The sequence below is a fragment of the Pavona decussata genome, unplaced genomic scaffold (genome assembly GCF_977016875.1).
Source record: "Pavona decussata unplaced genomic scaffold, jaPavDecu1.1 SCAFFOLD_102, whole genome shotgun sequence".
Lineage (NCBI taxonomy): Eukaryota > Metazoa > Cnidaria > Anthozoa > Scleractinia > Agariciidae > Pavona > Pavona decussata.
This window is the reverse complement of record NW_028145517.1, coordinates 4,110,298-4,132,284: the sequence shown is the minus strand read 5'-3', so window position 1 is coordinate 4,132,284 and position 21,987 is coordinate 4,110,298. Positions and strand designations below refer to the sequence as shown.

The following is a 21,987-nucleotide window of genomic DNA, read 5'->3' as shown; positions in this document are numbered from 1 at the left end:
TTTTTTTGTTGACTAAGCTTTCTGTGGTAACGATGATTGAGGGCGGTCCGGGAAATTTACAGACAAGCAAACACATTAATTAACGTTCATTTATTTGTTTGGGGATAGGAGTCGGTGATAAGGCCAGGAAATAAAACTTGCCAGAATCGGTTAACTTTTTCAACATCTTGCGGATCAGTTAAAACGAAAGAAATGTACTTGGGCGATTTTTGTTCACATCAAAACTTTCAAGTGTGATCTATAATCACTTTTGTCAAACATATCAATCTTATCATTAATTCCACATTTTTAGAGCCCTGTAATTGGATGATAAGTGTTAGGCAAGCGTTGATAATGCCCCCGTCTGCCAATTTAGCTCCCAGTCGGGTATCGTTTGCAAGGCTGTGAACCTATTATTTTTTTTGAGGTGTCAAACTTTTACCTGCGGACTGAGCTTGCAGCCTTTCTTAGCCTTCGGATTTCGCTGCGCCTAATATTTTCTGCACCATATACTGTTCAGAAATGGAGACGTCGGGTAAGGAAGAGACGCTGAAATCTCTCAAAACAGAACCATGCGAAGACGAACCGACTAATTATGCGTCTGCTGATTCAACGGACGTTCCCAGAGGCTCGGCAAATCGCAAGGAGAGGAAGCGAACTGTGACCATGAATTCTGCGTTTGCTGAGCTCCGCGATCACATCCCAAACGTCCCACCTGATACGAAGCTTTCTAAAATCAAAACTTTGAGGCTCGCAATAAGCTATATCAAGTTTTTGATGGAAATTCTCGAGGAGAACAACGACGGGAAACCAGGTCGGAGCCATCACAACTTTGTGGCTGATTTGGCCTTTCAGAGCGAAGGCAGAGAGAAAAGAAAGAGAGAAAGCATTGTAAGTTGACTGTGTTGAGTGCCAGACTGCAATAGAACTTGCGCAACGCTTTGGCGTTGAAAGGAAAGCGCACGCAAATTTGTTACTAAATTTTTTAATAGCGTCACCTTTTGTCTTTACAGCCTCCCGCTTCGAGCCAGGATGCTTCTCAGAGGAAGCGAGGGAGGACTGGCTGGCCGCAATATGTTTGGGCGATGGAGTTAAGGAATTGATCTTGTAAAATCGAAAAACCGTGAACCTCTGTCAACAAATTACGCTCTTGTGGCTGGCGAAAGAGTATCCATGGAACAGATTGCGAGGAACAAGTTCGCTGGCGACTTGCGAAATCTCAGAAGGGCAGACGCGCGATCGTTTCTAGCCGACGGACAAGCCGGTTATCTCGACGAACAGTTCTCTGTAAGACCCTAAAATAAAGCCCTATTTGCTTTCGTTTTAGAAATACATGTTATTCTTCAATTAAGTCCAAGAGATTTTATGGCTTAGTGCAAGAGAAAAGCATTACAGGCGCTCAGTTAGTCACCCATTGTATATTTAATCATCTACTGATCACACCTTGGTGAGTGAAGTTATTATTCTCTTGATTGTTTACAAAATAACTCTGAGGGCTATCATTTAAAAGTCGATCAACACAGAATCACCTAACTTTGAAGATTTAGCTGTAAATAGTCTCTGCTTTAAACGGTTAAAGTGGTGATGTTATATTTGTTATTTTAAGCCATTGATCTAACCTTCAGCACGGTTCGTCTCGTATATTTATTTGAGCTACTGAGAAGCAAGGTACATTTTTTCGGAGCTGCAAAAAGAAAAACTACATGTTAGGAGGAAACTTGCGTATTTTTTGCACGTAGAAGATATAAAACAAGTGAGCAAATGAACTGCGTGCTGACGCAAAGGAACTTGTAAATATTATTTAAGAAAGGGCAAACTGGAAATCTTTTATATCGTTCTATAACATGTTTTATGTATTTGCTAGTCTGCACTGATTTGTTTTGCTTATTGAAAACAAATGTTCATTTCGAAGCATATGAGCATTCTCTCTGTTTATTCGTTGGTTCAATGCAGCTCAGTCTAAATTGAGTTTAAATGCTGTATTTCATTCAATAACCAAGGAAAGACAGATGGACGTGAATCTTGCAAACAGGGTCTTGTAACATTATTAATTGATTGGATTAATGCAATCTGGTTTACTTTTTTCCTCATATTAAACGCAGTTAAATGACAACACAAACTGGATCGGCTTCGCACAAAATGCCATTACAAGCCAGTTTAATATCTGATCTTGTCTTTTCCAGTGGTATAACTTTATGGAACCGTTAAAGAAACATAGATGTCTCATTTGCTGACTGTGAAAGTTTCGTTAATGACTTTTCTGCGAAGAAATAAAAGGTTGCTCACTTTCTCACGAACGTCTCTCACGTAGTCAAAGAACACCTTTTAGTTTGCAGGAACTTTGTGGTTTGTGGTTGAAAACGAACCGGAATTGACGTTCGAGTACTGCCGGGATACGCTGGTTAAGTCCACTCCCGTCGAAAGTCAAGTGACCATTGCATTCCCTTCTGTATGCGAGTTTTCCAAATTACAAAACACACAACTAGTCCCTTTGTCTAAAATCAGAAAAGTAATGAAAACTGAACTGTTCTGCAAGGTTCTAGTGATCGCCGGACTCTTAGATCTGAAAGCACTGCTCGAAACAGTGCCACAGGTGGGGTGACGCAAAACAAAAATGGCGCAGAGCCGTGGACGAAGCAGAGTTGAAAAAAAAAACAAAAAATAGAACAGATAGAGCGCGATAACCACGTTTGAAAATTTTTGGAAAACGATCACTTGGAACTAACGAGATGTGAACAAACCAACGAATAGTGAACAGCGCTCCAGAAGTGCTAACGGTGCTTATACCACACCGGCTATATATAGCAATTCGCCATCAGTACAGAGGCTTAAAATTTCGAAGCACTTGACACAGTATAACAAGCCGTCGTACAGAAAGCACTGCTCAGTAGCTTTCACTTGAATGACCACACTTAAGGATTTCGTCCACAGACTGAAAAGTTGCATCCACCTCGTACAGCATAGTCAATAGCACAACAGGGACTATGCTCAGTAGCTTTCAGCTGAATAGGGTTTCATCTTCTTCTTCATCCATAGACTCACACTCTGGAAGCTTACTCCGTTTGTCTCAAGGATTGAGACTAGGTGGGACGAGATAGAAGGTCATGATAACCTTCGTTCATTTTCAAAGCGACATCTTAAAACATAGATTTGTAACTCCAGCTAATTATAACGGGAACGTTATCTTGACAGAGAAGCACTTTTCCTTTCTTTTTCGTTCCCTTTTATAATGATCTTTGATTTAGGTAGAAAAGCATTTAACTAAATATAATATAGTCAGTTGAAGTTGTGAAAGTCAACAATAGAGTTCAAAATGAATAAAATTAATGTAACAACCGGCATTCATCTTTCCTTTTTATTGATCATGGCTAAATTAACATTTGACTATATTTCACTTTAGCTTGGCTGAGATACATCACCCTTTTGTTTCTTAGAGGAACGTAACAGGGCGAGTCGAATATTATTTTATAGAGGCTTGAATAATGCTCAGTTTTAGTGGATAGCAGTTTTGAAAGAATTAATGAGAAAAAATAAGAACAAACTTTGGTGAATTTTTTGACATCGCATAGTAATGCAGTGAAACTAGGATGGAGCAAAAGAAACGTTCCGTTTTCTCGTGTAACAAGCAGAGAAAGTAAAGAGAGCCTCCTAGTTGTAAAAAGAAAAACATAAAAACTATAAAAGATACGGTTAAACTGACAGCCGAGAATGTAATGAAATGATGAATTCTTTTTATTGTTTCAATTTCACAGTTTTCAATTCCATTGTCCACACGAGTTTCCACACCTGCAATAGCTATAGCGGTTTTGCGGTCTCGATATCGTCGAAATGTATTTACACGAATCGAGAAGAATACAGCGATTATATAAATAAGTTGAGAGTAAGTTAAGTGTCCTCCAGGAGAAAGAGGAAAACTGAGAAGATGATTGAGCAAGACTTTCGGTACGTGAAGCATCTGAAAACTTTATTTCTGAACTGTTGCTTACTTGACTGAAGACCTGTGTTCCTGTGTATTTGTTAATGGTTTAACGTTAAAACTAGGTTGGAGTTGTTCAAATCATTTTATTAATGTCATTATCTCTAACTGCATTTTCAATTTTTTCCACTTTAAAAGGGAGCAGGAATTTGTCAGCCGTCGTACAACTTGAACTAATGGCTGACTTCGTACTGTTGTTTAGTTTATCCTCTTTTCTGTTGTATTTTCAGAACGAGCTTTTTAAAAATGTTTCTGAACAGGCTGGTAAGGTTTTCTTCCTAAAGCAAAGCATGCGAGGTTCTAACTTTTGTATTTTTTGGATAAATTCCTAAAGCGTGCCCATTGTAATGAAATTAATGATTTGTTCTTTAGCTTTTCTATTGCACTGTTATCCTGTTGATTCCCTATTATGCTTTACAAATGAGATAGGAAAATAGTTCTATTCTAACTTTTGAGTGTGTGGATGAATTCGAAAAGTGTGGACATTCAATTGAAAGTGATTGGGCATTGATCCGTGAGACCGTTATTTATATTTCAATTCTATTCAACGGGAAGAAATAGACACTTTCATCAACCGAATTCTTAGCTAGGGAGTAAAGGTGTATTTAAGCAAGGACTCACTCGATCAGTATTTATGGTAGATCTTTTTTACATTGTTAACGGCCGTCTTTCTTTTTAATGAGAATCAGTAGTCTCCGTAGTCTCATCAAAAGTCTGAGAAATTTTATTCCTTCAGTACAACTAGCAACAGTGATTTAGGTGAATAAAACTTAGAACAATTCATATTCAGATGAACTGTATAAGGCAAAGGGGACGTATCAACTAGCCGAAATGAATTTAAAATATCAGACTTCAGGGAAACTAACGCCAAATGATGCAAATTTAATAAACAGAGTCGAAATTGAATCACACGCCTACCTTTCCTGGCTGTGAATTGTAACACAGCTCATTAGTATTCATCGAATACTTTCTAGTCGTAAGGTTCTGTGGTTAGTTGCGCTGCCAATAAAACGACTCTCTCGTTTGAAATTAAGGATCTTTAACACATAAGCTTAGCGAGTTTCAAGAACAAAAGTGGCAAATAGTAAAATCATCGACCACGCTCCCAAAAAAAATCTGTCCGGCCGGATACGTACGTGATGTTGTGGGAGCCAGGCATTAACTACACTTATTTCCTTTGAGGGCAATATTTCTCTTTAGTTCTTGATATTGGATACTTTGCTACAATGTAGCTCTCTACATAGTTAAAAATAATGTGGGTACGCAGAGAACGTGCTCTTCTCATAAGGAAAGATTGGGCTTGCTGTTTCAGCTTTTTGTCTCACGGGGCACTGATTACGCGGACGACGCAGAGAATAATTCTAACGAAAGAAAAGTATCGATATGATCTATTGGTAAGTTATAAAAGAACAAAACTGGCTGTTTTCTAACGAGGGAATGTCATGAAATCTGCTTTCTGCTTTTAAACCGGAATGAGTCAATTTATATATTGGCACTGTCCTAGCCCGCGCAAGCAAAAACTCTGAACTGAGCCAAGAACTAGCTAGACAAAATTTTAATGAAATTTCCGCTAAGAAAAGTTGGAAAAATTACAATACCACAGGTGAGAACAACTCATTAGTTTTCATATCATTTTCAGAATGGTCATACTTTAGGATTTCGTCTGTAGACTCTTACAAGTCAGAACCATCTTGCAGGGTCATGAAATGCAGTACCACAGGAAAGTACTGCTCAGTAGCTTTCATTTGAATGGTGACACTTTAAGCTGATTTCTTCCACAACTAATATATAAGAGAACTGCATAAATTTAACTGGAACTGCACTGCACAGACGAAACTGAATTGGTTTCCAATAGCTTTCATTAGAGTGGCAACACCAAAGACTTTAAGTCAATTCTAAACTACTTTTTTAAGTTTTGTTAAGATCGACAATATAAATCTCGCTCAGACCTCAGTAGGGCAGAAGTCAGTCAGTTTATTTGTCAGATGTCAGAGACAAACTTTAAGATCTTTCGTGCTAAGTGAGATTTACGATGTTTTATAATAATAAATCGGCTCCTTTGAGTTCTTATCCTACCTAAATATAAAGGAATAATAACAAAAAATAATAGTTGGGAACTTGATTCAGTTTTAATACTGAAGTTACCGAGGAAACCTATGGTTTCAATACGTCTGCTCATGGTATTCTAAATCACGATTGACTGCATTTTTAATGACTAAATGCAGGATTTTTTGAACGCCTAAAATGAACTAGTGCAATCTAAATTAAGAGTTTATTTGTTTCTTTCTTAACGAAAATGTTGTCTTCGCACAACCACCTTTCAGGTCAAATGAACAGTGAGAGGTGAATATTTAAAATTCAACAGTTTTGTTAAACTGCTCAAAATTCGGAGGGAGTGCCACACGAAGGTTCTGCTTAGAAGCTTAATTTGAATAGTGATATTTTTGCTTTTTGTCCAAACTGAAAAATCAGAACCACAAGTTTGAATCTATCAGTCAAAGGGTTGAAATATTTCTTCTGCCGATAAGCTAATGAAGGCTAGATTATCACAAGATGCTTGACAAACTTCTCTAATTTTTGTTATTGTTATTTAAAGGTATCCTCCAAGGCGAATGGGTGTCGTGTTTGCGTAACCTCAGCATTAAAAATGCTTGAAACATACGCCAGTAGCCTCCATTTTGATGTCCCGGTAAAGGCCTAAGTTAACAATTGCATTCATTTCTCGAAGGAAAATTACTTACGCCGTTAATAAGTCTTTAAATATTATTGCACGATATTGCACGATAAGGTGGTCCATACTCAATCAAAAACACATTACCGTACATATGTTTGTTGTTATTTGAGTTTCAAGTACTTATAAGAATGTCTATAATTTGATAAAAATGACAAAAACTCGATAAATCTTTATCTTAAAAGATCTATGCGTTTTCTGAAAACACAGACCGGCCTTATCATAACAAGCGATAAATTGTGGACATCACGAATTCTTCACGGAAAAGGTTCCTTGCAATCTGGGGTTACGTTCTTTGGGTTCTAAGGGACTATTTTTGATCCGAAGTATTTTGACTTAATGCCTATAATCTTCTCTTAGGCCGGTATTTAGGGATAGTTTCAGTATTTTCAAACAAACGGTTGTTTGGTAAACATTCCAAGTTTTAAACGGTCGATTACAGTTGCTATTTACGAAAGAGATGCCAGGGATTTTAGCGACTCGTGAAAATAGAAAATGATCTACGACGGTTGCTTTTCACAACCTTGTTGTTTTGGGGAATGCCTGAAAAGATCACCTTTAAATTCAATTCTTAACTTTACTGCTCGATATTCATCAAAGAATATGCCATGAATATATTAATTGATACGGTTTCGTTTTTCGACACTTGGTTCAACCCTGGGGAGATGGGAACATTTCCAAGGAACGAATTTGAGCCGGTAATTGAGGTGGTCCGCGCTTGTTGCAGACGCATTTTGAAATGAATACACTTTTACCTTCCGAGGGTATATTTTTAGCTGGATACATAAGCTTCAGCGGAACGTATTTTGTATCAATTGCAAGGAAGGTCAGGAACTCTCAATAGACAGAAATTTCACCCACTGTCATGATAAGCGAAAACATTTGACAAAAATCACGCAAATGGGAAGCTACCTCTGTGTTGAGCAAAAAATGCAACTGTTGTTTTGTATTGAACGAAGTCAAAATGTTTGCGACGTTCTTGAATTTGTAAAGTATAACTTGACAGCTAAAGTTAAACACTATCGTAAAATCCGGAAATAGCCACAACAAATGTGTTGTATGCTTGCAGCTCACTTGTCTCTCTTCTCTGCTGCTAGATTGAAGTTTAAGAACAATCGTGCAGAGAGATAAGAGGCTTTAATTCAAGTATTTAAGATGCGAAAAAGCAGTTAAACGATAAAGTTGCTTCTTGAACTCCCGACCGAGCGAATTAAAATCACGACAGAATGGAAGAGCATCGAAATGGCAGCAAAAATCAATTCTGCGAACTTCCCACCAGCTGAAACCAACCCCCAAAAAGTCGTGTAAGGCATTTGCTGAATGCGTGAACATCTTTCCAACAATTTTGAATCGCGTGAGATTTGTTCCGAACGGAAGTTGTATGATAAATCCCATTAGGACTGTCTACCCACTCTTGAGAAAGATAAAAAAAGAAAATCGCGATTTATTTGCGATATGCGTGCTGCGAGGTAGTGCATAATGCATTTGAGAATGTTTTGATGGTTTTAAAATCGAGTTTAAGTCCTTGTTTGGCTTTCACTTTAACTAAATCTATTTTACAAATAAAAATCGTCATGATGTTTGTACACTGAGGCTGTTTAATCTGCAGAAACGTTTTTGCATGACTGAAAAGTTGGTTCGATTAGCAAACATTCGAAAAATTTCACGGTAAAATTTGAGACGATCAACAGTGTACTGAACTTTCAAAACAGTTTAAAAACAAGTTAACGGTTAAAGGGAAGATTATATTAAATTAATCCTTCAAATATCGTTTGTGTTTGTTTTCAGTTTAAAAAACGTTTATTCGTTTTAATACAAGAATAATAAAACACCAAGACAGCTGTGGAACTGAGATAAAATCCAGGAATCCTACTCAAGGAAAAAAGTTGTTGTTATAAATGGTAAACTCCTTTACTTCACTGAAAAGCGTCCACATTGAAAGTTTGAGTCCGAAATTAATTTCATTTTGCAAACTGTCGCAAAAGAGATCTTGGCAGCACAGCGTGAAAATTCTACCCAGTGGGCATCCAATTTAGCTCAAATTAAATGTTTACACTTTAAGATTTGGTCCTACAGACTCAAAGTTGGCTGCCTTGTTCAGGGCATCACCTACAGTAGCATCACAGGAAAGTACTGCTCAGTAGCTTTCAGTGTGAATGGCACACTTTAGGTTTACTAATCTTCAAACTCAAGAGTCGTAGTTCATGACACTATTTTAGCTTTTCAGAAATCACGGTTTCCCCTCAACGCTCGAGCCTCCGCTAATTCTGCGAGAGACCTCGAATGACCCTCGGCAATTTTAAGTGATGTTTGGTAACTTCGTACTCATTTAACCGAGAGCACTCGAGCTCTCTTGAACTAGCACTTACCTGCTTTTGACCAGTCAGATCAGTGCGCACGCATTCTGCGCATAACGGAATGGTTTCGGAACTTTTTACAGTGAGGGCAATGCTCTCTAATACACATGATTTTTTAGTATGTGGGAAAAGCAGATCTTGGCAATGGCTAAGATAAGAAAAAGCATTGTACCTTCAATTTTGAAAATGGTGGGTAACCATGCACTTTTCATCCCCAGTCCGGAAAAAAGGTCATTGCTGTTGTGTATTTTTAAGTCGTGCGTTTTAAAATTACCGCTTTGCTAAGAATTCGTGTTTACGCCTTATTTTATCTTGGATTCCTTTCGAGCCCGTGCTAAGCTAGAATCCATTTTTCCGTCTTCATAGTCATAAACCGCAACAAAAATACTCTTGTGTTACAAGGTCCCGTCCTATAGACATTCGTTAAATACACAGAAATATTTCTTTCCTCAGAATACTTTCTAGCTCATGGGGTAAAGAAACAATGTTTTCGTTCGTTTCCTACTTTGTTTTTCCTTTGCTAAACAAAACCTTAAGTAAAATCAAGTTGTTGTTTCCTTAGCACCGCAGCAAAAATCAGCTAATATTCTATAGTAAGCATTGAGTATGTATATACTTTCGAGTGTACCAGTTTACTTGATAACTTGAAGGCCGACATGGTCTGCCACCGAAATTAGTTTTCTTCTAACAATCTCATTGAAAGGCCCCAGAAAATTTACTTAAGGCTACGGTATACTGCTTCGCAATGCAATGCTTCAAGTAGAACTCGCCTAATAGGATTATAATTTATAAATGATGGCTTGTTCTTGGGAGAAACCGGAGACATTTGGTTCTGATCCACTCATGTGTATGAATGATAGCATGGTCTCAAAAACGTTGTCAATGAGATTTGTGAAATCCAATTCTCGCTCTTTCAAGTTTTTTTTCCTGAGATTAAAATAACTTTAAGTAAGGCTTACGCCTTTCAAACTACACTGCTTCCGCACAAACAGCCGACATCGTGGAGCTAAGACTAGTGATACTTCCCACGTCATATCAGTTCGCTCAGACGTCGGCTTTAACTGCAAAAAATGAGCTGATAAATAGGGCTTTTAAAATAATAAAGTTAAATCAACATATCACGCCCTTTAGGGGCGACTGTCTCGGTGAACCAGACTTCTTGGTCAGTAAATCCGCTACTCGCAGTCAATCGAGTAACAAAAGATACCAGATTAGCTTTCAGAAATGACAGACGATGGCTTAAGATTACGAAAGTCGTTGTTAGTTTTCGCCCCTCCGTTGCTCAGTCTTAGTATACTAGCTTCCGAGGGTCTTTCTCTAACCATGTGTGTTGTCCGACTTTCCTGTCATCACGAACTAATACCTAATTTACGCCAAACTATATGTTTGAAAGCCGTTTCGGTTGTTTTCTTCACAGAATTTGCTTCATGAAAGCACAAGGAAGAGCGTAGTTGAACCCTATGCAAAATTAAGTCTTTTCTTTTAGTTCTTTACTTTAATTGAATAAGCCATAAGTTTCTACATTCCAACTCGATTATGATCTACATTCGTGGTTCGTATGTTAATTTGCTCGTCGTTGGATCATCAAGTACCGCCCTTGTGAACAAAGGCGATTATTCACTCTATTAAGTTGCTGTTTTTAAACCCCAGCGGAACGTTTCAAGTTTGACCCGCGAATTCCAAACAGATTATGATGTTTAGTCGTGAATGTCTTTTTAACGTAACAATAACTAGCTACTAACGGGAGCCAACAATTAAGTGATTGCCGTAGCGGAAAACGTAACTAATGACAGAGATTCCAGTTACTCATGCAGACCCAGCTGTTGCTGAAGTTACATGGAGTTAAAGTGGGTACGTTTGGGAGACACCTAACAAATTGCAAGGAGGGGAGGGGAGGGCAGGTAATAAACTTCTACGGTTAACTTCTCAGAGGAGCACGCGATGGTTCATCATTTTTCGGTGAATATCTGTTCGAAAGGCCTAAATTGCATCGGAAATTTGGATTGAATTCTGAAGAACAACTAGTGTTTTCTTTGATGTTTTGTCATCTAAAACTTTAGCACCATGCATGGGAAAGTTAGTTCTAGTGTTGTTTTCAAAAGCTAGAAAACGTTCCCTGGTTAAAAAACTTTTAAAGAAATCAGCTTTCGGCCTCTTACGAATGATAAAAAGCGCGCGAATGCATGAATTTATATGCATTCGCAAAGGCTCAGTCTGGCAGCCTAACCAGAGAACCTTTGTTAGCTTTTAATGTGCAGGTATAATCCTGGTTACTCGTTCATTTTTGCTAGCATTGTTTTAGAAAGGATAAAAACCTGTCGTTGAGAGAGCGAAATAAGAACACACAGCTAGGGTTTTCGGAAAGCCAACAGCAGCGCGTAAATTTGGGGGAAGGAATTGTGTTCCGGACCATGTTTTATGACTTAAAAATTCAGCTTAGGATTCCGAACAGATAAAACTGTGTTAGCGTACAAAAATATTCCTCTTGGAAAGTACGAACACGATATAGAAAAACAGAAAACATCATTTGAATATTTTTCTTAAAAATTCTCGTTGGGTAGCCTCGACTACCGCTCGTGGTAGTCAGTTGCTCCTTGGGCCCGTTTCTCGAAAGTCCCGGTAACTTACCGGGCCCGAAAAGTACATTTTTAATGTTTTCGCCGATTACACATTGATTAGAGACATCATACTTGGCCAATGTTTTCATAGAATTATACGATTTTAAAATTTAGTATTTAAAGCCAACAAAAATTGACTTCTGTCAAGAAACATTTATCACCAAAGACACTTATCGATCGGGCCCGATAAGTTACCGGGACTTTCGAGAAACGGGCCCCAGAGTGCGCCGGCTAAATGGTCTCAAGAGCACCTAAATTACGCTCCAAGAAAACAAATAACGCGTTGCATGTATATCTCGTATTAAGATGAAATCACTTTAATCTACTGATTAGACTGACCATTATGAACTGAAAGCCGGGAAAATTACGGGATGTGGCTTATCATACTACAGCCAAGGACGGCTTTTTCGTTTTCGTTATTAATGGCATTAGAGATTTGTTTTGAAAAGGAAGGCTTCCTTCTTTTCTTAGAAAAGTTATTCTCTGCTATTTCAAGTACAGTCCATGTCAGTATTTTAAAGGGTAACTTGCAGCAAAATTTGTATGTTTTTTTTTTAGGTTAACGTGCTCCAAGGTTGCCAGGGTACAAGAATGGTGCTACCGCTGACATAACACAGCAGGCTGTTTTAGAATACAACAACAATCTTTATTCGTGCCCAGAAATTATACAGAGTTACATTAATACAAGAAAGAAAAATTACTAAAGAAGAGGGCACAGCCACTTAGAAATAGCAAGCTAATCGAGCTAAGTGGCTGGGCCAAGCGGAAAAAATTGCAAATACCCTACATTACTGACCAATGTTTCGTTCTCTGAATGGGTTTCAAAAGGCGTGGGAAATTGGCGGCCGAGGGCTTTGAACGGATTGTAGTGCATAGAAAAGAAAAGTAATTATCCTTTATCCCTCAGATTATTCTTTTAAGTTATCTCTTATGACTAAATCCCCTCGAAAGACGCCAGGCTTTGCAAAAACCTCAAAAGCATTTCGTTTTAATCTGTCTTTGTTCTTGTGCAAGACACTGAAGATAGATAAGATAAATCTTTGTAATTTTGAAACTTTAACTCGGCTGAAATTTCATGGTATTCAACTTCATTATTTTTCCTGAAACAAACGCGAATGTCACAATTTAGAAAGAAAGATTGGCGGGATGGCTGTTTAAAACTCCAAATTACGCCATGCAGACAGTAGATGCAGGAGCTAATGGGCTCCTGGTAGATGTTGTTGCCAAAGGAGGGTATCCAATTTGTATTGATGTGACTGCTGCAAGCTGAACGGTGTGTCCCACAAATCTGAAACTGGGAAAAATTTTGTATCGTAACAATCTTTAACCTTATATGTTAAACTCTGCCGAAACCCCACAACAGTTTATGCCCAGTAGTACCGCCCTGTTTTAGCATTATGGCGTCGAATTCAGTGCTGTAAAACTACCTAAACTGCGATATTTTTTTTTGTGTGAATGCCCGAACAAAAACTATCAATACTAAATTCCAATATAAAGGAAACTTTCTAGTATTTTAGCAACAAACAACATGTTGTTTGTTGCTAAAATACTAGAAAGGCTCTTATTGCTTTGTGGGTTTGTAGACCGGCCTTCTTCTGAGAAACTTTGGAATTACGTTTGATCAAAGCAGACTGATTTTTATGACAGAGAGCAATTCAGTAGTGCATGGACAAGCCACATTTTCCTACGTTTATGCCAGGAAAAATCCTTTTGTTGTTTGTAGTCCTGTCTCACGGGACTCCCTCTTCCTCCGCCCTGCATAGGGTGTGTGGCTTTTGACTTCAATCGGTAACACTATAGGGTTTCAACCGTAGACTATAGTGAGTAAGAGTCACTTTGAACAGCATAATAAACAGCACCACAGGAAAGTACTGCTCAGTAGCTTTCATTTGAATGGTCACACTTTAGGATTTCATCCACATACTCAAAAGTTAGAGCCACCTTGTACAGCATAATAAACAGCACCACAGGAAAGCACTGCTCAGTAGCTTTCATTTGAATGGTCACACTTTAGGATTTCACCCACAGACTCAAAAGTTAGAACCACCTTGTACAGCATAATAAACAGTACTACAGGAAAGTACTGCTCAGTAGCTTTTGTTTGAACAGTGATCACACTTTAGCATTTCAGCCACAGACTCAAAAGTTAGAACCACTTTGTACAGCATAGTAAAAAGCACCACAGAAGCGTAATGCTCAGTAGCTTTCATTTGAATGGTCACACTTTAGGATTTCATCCACAGAATCAAAAGTTAGAACCACCTTGTACAGCATAATAAACAGCACCACAGGAAAGTACTGCTCAGCAGCTTTCATTTGAATGGTCACACTTTAGAATTTCATCCACAGACTCAAACGTTTGAACCACTTTGTACAGCATAATAAACAGCACGGGGTGGGGGGGGAGGGGGGTACTCTCCTATATGGGCTACACGGGAACGTGCCGCTGGATAGGGTATGGTTTTTGGCCTCTCTGCCCTGAACAGGGTATATAATTTCAAACGAGTCTGCCCTGGACCCGTCCTAGACAGGGTATGGTTTCAAGACTGTCGTCGAATATTTGGCAATCCTAAATCGGAGACGTTAGTCTGTATTTATTTTAGTGAACAATGCTTCATGTCGATTGAGTTTCCACTTAAGGTTCACCGCTGTTAATGCGAAATTTTGGGATATTTCGCCATCACTTCTAGGTAGTGCATTATTTTACCTGTTGTGATTGGTATTCGCGTTTCAATGCGTGGAGCATCACGTCCGGTAAGTGACAATGGGCCTTTAAATGTTATTACTATTGCCAATAAACACTTGTGTAACACAAGAGCTAGATGTTGTCCTTTGTCCTAAATAGGGTCTTAAAATAGAGGACATTGTCCTACACAGGGTAGGTAATTAAGGTTATTTTCGTCCTAAACAGGGTCAGGGTTTCAAATCCCCAGCGGCACCCCTATACCCAAACATGGGTCAAGTGCCCCCCCCCCCCCCCCCCCCCGGAAACAGCACCACAGGAAAGTACTGCTCAGTAATTTTTATTTGAATGGTCAATGACTTTAGAATTTTATCCACAGACTCAAATGTAGCAGTACAAACTGGCACGTGGTCCGAAGTTTGACTCCGGGAAGGAAAGGAATTAACACTCTTATCCACTTTTAACCGCTAAAATGTAATAGTGAAACGCCGTTGCATTAACCACTGCTTTATATGCCTTGAGGCCGATTATAATAACCTTTTCGTGATCGCACTCAGATTTTTTAAACCAAATGTCCAAGGTTAATATGAAGCCCCTAAGGGCAGACAAACAAACTTTAAAATTTTCGTGATCGAAAAAAGCTGCAATCAATTCCTGTAAATTTCACGTTCAAAGTTTAAAGATTTAATCGCCATTGCTTTAGTTTGAGCGCGGTGAGTTGCGTGTTAAAAATTTAAAACCGCAAGTACAACAGCTAGACTGGGGATATATTTGATTTAAGAAAACTGATTGACAAAAGGTGCTACTCTTGTAAAATACTTCACAATCTGTTGACTGTCTTTAAGCTTTTTTTCGCTCTAAATATCTGTTAACAAATTTATCGCCCACATGTGTATAAATAAACGTCTATTTTTCACAAGACTGAAAAAATGTAGTTGAACGTCTGTAAGGCATAAGTTACGAGCTTTCGTGCAATTGTATCCCGGCGGGGAGGGGGGGGCGGGATTGGGGCGCAGACCAAGAAGTTTTTGATTGGGGTGTGCATGTGCCTCGCCTGTTCTCCAAACCCTAAAGCTTTAAGTTAGACCAAAATATTTTCGATGGTCTAACAACTCGAGCTCCAGGGGAGTTTTATTGGTTTTTTGAGCGGTGTTTATTAATTGCGAAACATGAGCGTGTATTGAATCATTTTCCATATACGCGTTTACAGAACTGTGAGCTCTAAAATCGATACCAGTTTCCAGGCCGCATGAAGTTTGCGTATCCGAAGAAATAAAACGAGTTTCTGTAAAGAGGAAAGATTTATTTTGGTTTACCTCTCTTTCCTTCTGCTTTGTTTAATAATGATGAAAGTTTATACGCTCTTCCTGGGACGCTCTCGGCTCGCAGTTCCTTTAAAAATCATACTCATACGCAAAATCATACTGACTTATGGCAAAATTCAGTAAGCCAAAACTGCTCAAAAACCGTACGCTTTAGGGTGGCAACGACTATTTAGCTTTACGTACAGGTTATATAGATGAGTACTCTCCCCCAGCTGGGGATTTGAAGAGACCATTTGAGTACATGGATTGGTGCCAAGCAGAACAAGAAAACTCGGTGTTCATGGAAGGGCAGTCGCCATATGGAGCCGGTTCCAATGGCAGTCAGGACTAAGAGAGCATTGTTGTTTTAGAGAGGCGGGCGTAACGATGGCTCGGTTTCGGATGGCTTTCATTCCTTTCAAAAGGACTTGTGCTTCATAGAGAAATGCTTTTCGGAATGCACACACAAATGACGAATTTCTACGAAAGTAAGTTTGCAGAGGAAAATGAATCTCTCCGAGTTTATAAGATGACGGTGGTCTCTTTCCTTGACTGATAACTAAATGCTATTATGTCACCCTTCAGAAAGGTTTTGTCGGTCAGTGAAATTCTGTCAGTATTCTAGGACGAAGTATACTTCGAAAAAAACTGTTATGTATACACGAATGTTTGGTTTTTCAACAGAATAATCGCTCTGACGAAGGGCTAACGCTCGGAACGTCAGCACTCAAATCTCTCTACTGTGGGCAATTTACCTTTAGTTATCAACTCTGTTGATAAACCAAACATTCGTTTCTACTCCCCACCGACGCAGCATCAAAGTTTCTTTATAAACTAACTCCCTATAAATCCATATGTTTTGTATACAGTTTGGTCGCGTTTGAATTCTGTACTGGTTCCTTGTAGAGAGATTTAAATTCAAGTCGAAAATAACAGATCGGCGATTGGAAACAATTAACAATGCCAGCCTTAGCAGAGGAGGTAGGGGATTGCCGGTAATACGAGTCAGTTTGAGTGGGCGAATCAGCGTCTGCACAACTGACAAACCATGGCCACTGTAGAGAGCTGGCTGTTTTCAGTATTATAAAGGGTGGTGGCAATTAGAGAAGTTCCGAATGTTAATGTTTCTTATATTTTATGGGCGGATCAACAGTAACAACAGCTGATTTAAATTCAGTGTTCTAATTAGGAAATGCTGCGGGAAAAAATTCAGGGATGGAGGTAGTCCGGAAGTGCCGTCTGATCAGTTCAAATCCTCACCCTATATCTGACCACAAATATGTAATTTTTCCCCAATACACATTTTCATACCTGCCTTTAGCCTGTGAAATTCACATACATACCCATTTTCGGAACTGGTCTCTAAACATTCATGCCCGTTTTCAGACCAAAACGATTAAAATCTTTAACATGAAGCAGACCGTTAACAATTATACTGTGAAATCGCGGGGAATATCGCCTGATATTTACAGCCTCGTCGGATGAAATCAAGGGATATTCCGCAAGACTGAGAAGGACAATTGTTTTATTATTCAACACATTGATTACAAAGAACAGCAGTTGTTGCAGAAAAGCTGGAGACGATACTTTTTTCGCCATTTTTCTCCCCGACAAACGAGATTACGTATATCGCAGGATATCTGTTGAGTCGGACGACGAATATTCAGTGCACCATGACCATATTTGGGCAGTGTTATAATGTGTCCAATAATAACAAGAGGAATATTCGTGCCTTGAATGCAAGAGGTCGAGGGTCGAGTCCTCGCCAGCCAACCATATGTTCACATAGTACATTATATCTTGCATTTACACCTTTACTTAAAATGTTTACCCATTTTCAGTCCAAAACGGCTCAAAAATGAAAACCTCCCCCCACCCCTCGGAGTGGAGAGGACAAGATACAATTTAGGCTGAAATAGGGCGATGTGTGTATGTGTGTTTGGTCATAAAGTTGTGATATTGGATAAAATCAAAGTAATCATATCTCTTCAGTAACAATGAGTACGCTTTCAGCAAACTTATCTGACAGTTCACTCGCCGCTTTATTCACAAGCCACAATCTAGCTCAATGACGGTTCCCAGAGCCCAGAGGAAGACCGGTTGTATTTGGTGTTTCATTTTGTACCTTTTCTCGGTTTTCCAGTTAAAGGGGCAATGTCACCTTCTTTTAGTGTCACTTTAAATAGCCAATGGTTGTAAACGTTCAAATAATGGTTCAGTTTTGTGAACAATAACCTTACTAGTGCACAGAAACTAGCATCATTCATCTTTGCCTGCGGATGGCTAGGATGGAAATGGATTGCAACTTGAAAAATTTTGCCAATTATTATTTTTCAAGTGCCTTCTGAGTATTTTGGAAAAATTGCTAAAAGCTGACTCTAGTTTGTTCTTTCTCGGATAAGTCATTTCCGACATTTTCTTCCCAACGCTGTAAGAGTAGTTCCCTATTAGAAAAGAAGTGCTTAGTCAAATATCAGTGAGCAGCTTTGACCAACATGCAGCAAAACCTCCGTGACAAAGCCCCTTTAAGTTGAAGGTCAAACCACAAGCCACGCTAGGCAAACAAAACGCTCTTCAGTTTTCATGTCTCTTGCAACGCTCTGAAGAGTAGAATTTCTTTCCTGTTGTCGCTAATTTCCAATGCTCTTACAGACATCTTGAAACATCGCCAATGTTTAATTAAAATTAAATTGCTCCTTTCCATGGCTGCAGCTCACCGAGCTGTTTACTAATCGATTGAAGGTCAAAGTTTTCCCTCAAAATGTAAATTAATTAGTCATCCCCTATCACACGATGATGGAAAAACGCAAAATGCTGCAGACGTTTATGTCAGAGCTAAAATGGATTAAACCTGTAAACTGGTGAGCATGCTGAAAGACGGAAGGCTTTTTCGTGTCTGCTGTGGTTTTATCTGTAGGTTGTCAGGAAAATCTTGTTTTTATAGTTCTCGATCGCTCACAAATCCTTTCCTTCTTTCTTTTCTACTTAATACTTTCCGCCACGGTACAAATGTTTCCAAATGGCTTAAGGAAATTGAAAAACAAGCCTTGAAAATGATGGTTCTGAACACTCATTAAAAAGCAATACTTATGATTAATAACATAATGACCTGTCTTTTGATCAAAGTGATTGGGGTTTTTTTGGACTTCTTTGCTTGGCGATTTTGTTCACAGGTTTGGGATTTTATGCCTCTCCTCAGCCCGCCCCATATTTCGCATTCTCAGGTGCCTTAAATTATGTTACACAATTGAAGTTGTGGGTGGCAAAGATCTTTGGTCATCTGTACCCTTAATCGGTGAATTGCTTTAAAATTCCTGCTTGAAAAGTTCAGTCTGGGAGCGTTCGACCCATGCTTCGCATTCTTAGATGCACCAAGGTATGTTTTGCAACTTGAGTAATGTCTTGTGGGTGGCAGTAACTCAGCTAGGTGTGAAAATCTCTGCTGTATGATCAGAAAAATGTGAAGGACTATCTTTGACCCGTAATGCGATTTTCAGCGGATGAGGTCATCCCGACCTTCAACCACCAAGAACGTGACAATTCACAAGAACCAAAGTCAAGAATCCGAACGTCGCCAGTTTAAGAACCCATGACTTACTGTCTTAAACCCATTTATAACCATAAATTGGACCAAACTCAAAATGCTATGAAGTGATTTATCTCACGTTCCACACAAAGAGCCAAATGAACCGATTGCGTAAGAGAACTGAACTTTACATTGGAAGATTTTGGCACCAGCCCGTTGTGGTATTTTTGGGACTATACATCACTTCAATGCCGCAGGAAACATACTTTACAAGATAAAACTGAAGTTTATTTCCTTTGTGGATTTCAAAGATAGCGATCGAATTTTCTCAGGTTGTCACAATAGCGAAGTGAAAGTACCTATCGCTCAACTGTGGAATCATGATGCGTTCCTAAACTATCAATACTTCAAATCTAAAAAGCGCAAATTGATAGTAATGAAATATGTGGTCATCCTGTCATGTGCTAAATTGATGACTCAATGTCCCTACGAGAAGGCAGTCAATATCATGGAAAGAAAAATAACACCTCTGGCTTGATTGTAAGCAGCAACAACGACCGTGTATGCAGGGCCATATTTTAAATTGTGGCGCCAAATTCTTAATGAATTTATAAACACGGTGAAAATGAACAATCGAGCATATGTTAGTAAGGTCAAGGCTGATAAGAGAACGGAAATTGATGAGAGATGCCCAACAACCCACAGGCACGCACGTGAGCGCAACTGCACTGACGTCAGATGGATTCTGGGATGGATTTCCCACTGACAGTGGACTTTGAAAACAATAGCACCTACGCGAGGAAGCTTTCATAATAACCACCGCAAAGTTGCTCACCAGCTGCTCCTCTCGTAAAGCGTACAAATTACAAACTGACAGTTTTGACCGAGTAAACGCCAACGTTTCTCGCTGTCTTCCGTGTTGCTTTGAGGTTCAAAAGTTAGTGACATGCAGAACATGGAAGATCACAATGCTGAGAAGACGGATTTCGATGAAATTGAAAGCGGTTCTCCCGCAAACAGACCAGAAGGACCAGAAGTTGGTGGTGGATGTCGGAGACGAAAAGCAAAACCTAAAACGGCGACCAGCAGAAAGGAGCGAAGACGAACGCAACACATCAACGCTGCGTTTGAGGACTTGAGGAAACACATTCCCAATGTTCCATCTGACACTAAATTGTCAAAGATCAAGACACTGAAACTAGCAATGAGTTATATTCATCATTTGGAAAATCAACTAGAAGATGAGACCCGCGGCCAGGAAATTGTTACGCCTACTACGCAATCAAGTTGTGCAACAGATTCTAACAATAACGTGACTGATACTACTAACTGTAGCAGCAATGATCAAGTGGATTCGCCAAAGGTAAATACCAAATACAACACATCTTGATATTTTAGGGGTTTATTGGAATTTGAAAATACTGAAATGAATTGTTCGAGTGGAGCTTCCTGCTAAGGCCATCAGCTCCTAATTATTTTCTTTTGATGAATCATCCCCAAGTTAAGTACTTTAACAAATGACTTCTGGTTCGCGAACATAAATGCACGAACTGCATCATTCCTGTTCATCACTTCCCATTTCACCCCGATAAGTTCAGTTATGGAAAAAATTCCCAAAACTGTGAAGAGATAACGCGTTTTCGTCGCAGTACAATACCTTTAGTTTCTCAATGGGGTTCCATTTCCATTCTATGTAAATGTGCAGTTCATTCTGGGCAGATCGTTTGTTGGTGATTTGGCTCATCCTGAACTATTTGTGGGGACAATTCTGCTCGCCCCCGCTTTTATATTTGAGTGGTCTGCAGCGTTAATTATTCTACTGTAGTCACTCGGATTAACCTATTTTTGTTAATTCAGATTTCTCTTTGACTTTACTGAAACAGAGTGATGACGAAAAACAGAGATTCACTGCTCCGCCTCGTCGCAGCTCAAGAACAGGTTGGCCACAACATGTCTGGGCTTTGGAGCTAGTTGGCAATTTCAAACAACAGTCGGTAGCCTAATATGTTCCCTGGTTACCGCATGGGATCTTCTCCTAAACCAAATCTCGACTTGTTTTTCCCATGTTTAACCACCTCCAAGTGAACAAAATGAGTTGTGGGGCAACTCAAAGTGCACAGGAAACTTGGAGTGATCAAAATAACGAGTTTCAATTGTCTTCGTTATTTTGTTGGAGAACAATAACTACAGTTAGCACAGCAAGAGGGCTCCGATCAATAAGGATGTCTCCAACTGTATGCTATAACACAAAAGCTTGTTTAATCTGATGCAGGAATCTTTACGCTTGCTCAACTGCCAGTAAAAACAGGAGCAGTTTTAAAAAAACAGGAGCAGTTTTATCATTAACAGAAACTTGTTCTGATCGAGGGTTCAGGATAATGGTCATAATCAACCGAAAAGATATTTGGGTAAGCAATTTGGTACAATTAGTCTCCTTATGGGTAACAGACTGGGCCGAAAAAAATCGAGAGTTTATGTCTGTCTAAAGTTCGACCGGTCATTATAGATATTTAAAATTTATCATCGAGATATTTCAACTCAGAGTAATCTGAATAAGAAATCACAAAATGTGCGTGTACTAAAAGGAAAAAAAAATTTCACGTTGTACTGCAGAATTTCTTGGGCCTTCATCGAACGTCCACATTGAGTTAGCTTGTTATCGTGAGAGAAATATAAGAAGTGCACAGTGAAATAAAAGCGTTTGATTTTCATTCTTGGCTGAACAATGTCTTGTCTTATTTCCAAGTACATTGATGATATAAAACAGGGAACCTGAATTGGTTTTAGTGACTAACCGAACTTGACACGTCCCA

General features: G+C 39.1%; 2 protein-coding genes across 2 annotated transcripts; both read left to right on the top strand.

The window, feature by feature from the left end:
- The first annotated feature begins 366 nt into the window (after positions 1-366).
- On the top strand, positions 367-2,208 carry LOC146471742 (heart- and neural crest derivatives-expressed protein 2-like). The gene is made up of 2 exons (XM_085120269.1): positions 367-870; positions 993-2,208. The coding sequence occupies exons 1-2, from the start codon at positions 502-504 to the stop codon at positions 1,080-1,082; spliced, it is 459 nt and encodes a 152-aa protein (XP_084976395.1). The 5' UTR covers positions 367-501; the 3' UTR covers positions 1,083-2,208.
- Positions 2,209-19,184: 16,976 nt separating this feature from the next.
- Positions 19,185-21,885, top strand: LOC146471741 (heart- and neural crest derivatives-expressed protein 2-like). The gene is made up of 2 exons (XM_085120249.1): positions 19,185-20,537; positions 21,058-21,885. The coding sequence occupies exons 1-2, from the start codon at positions 20,121-20,123 to the stop codon at positions 21,175-21,177; spliced, it is 537 nt and encodes a 178-aa protein (XP_084976375.1). The 5' UTR covers positions 19,185-20,120; the 3' UTR covers positions 21,178-21,885.
- Positions 21,886-21,987: the final 102 nt, after the last annotated feature.

What these genes read in the sequence shown, in the direction of transcription:
- LOC146471741 (XM_085120249.1), top strand. Translation starts at nt 20,121, where the DNA reads ATGCAGAACATGGAAGATCACAATGCTGAGAAGACGGATTTCGATGAA. An exon ending in ATCAAGTGGATTCGCCAAAG is followed by an intron (nt 20,538 to 21,057) that starts GTAAATACCAAA and finishes TTACTGAAACAG; the next exon opens with AGTGATGACGAAAAACAGAG.
- LOC146471742 (XM_085120269.1), top strand. Translation starts at nt 502, where the DNA reads ATGGAGACGTCGGGTAAGGAAGAGACGCTGAAATCTCTCAAAACAGAA. An exon ending in AAAGAAAGAGAGAAAGCATT is followed by an intron (nt 871 to 992) that starts GTAAGTTGACTG and finishes TTGTCTTTACAG; the next exon opens with CCTCCCGCTTCGAGCCAGGA.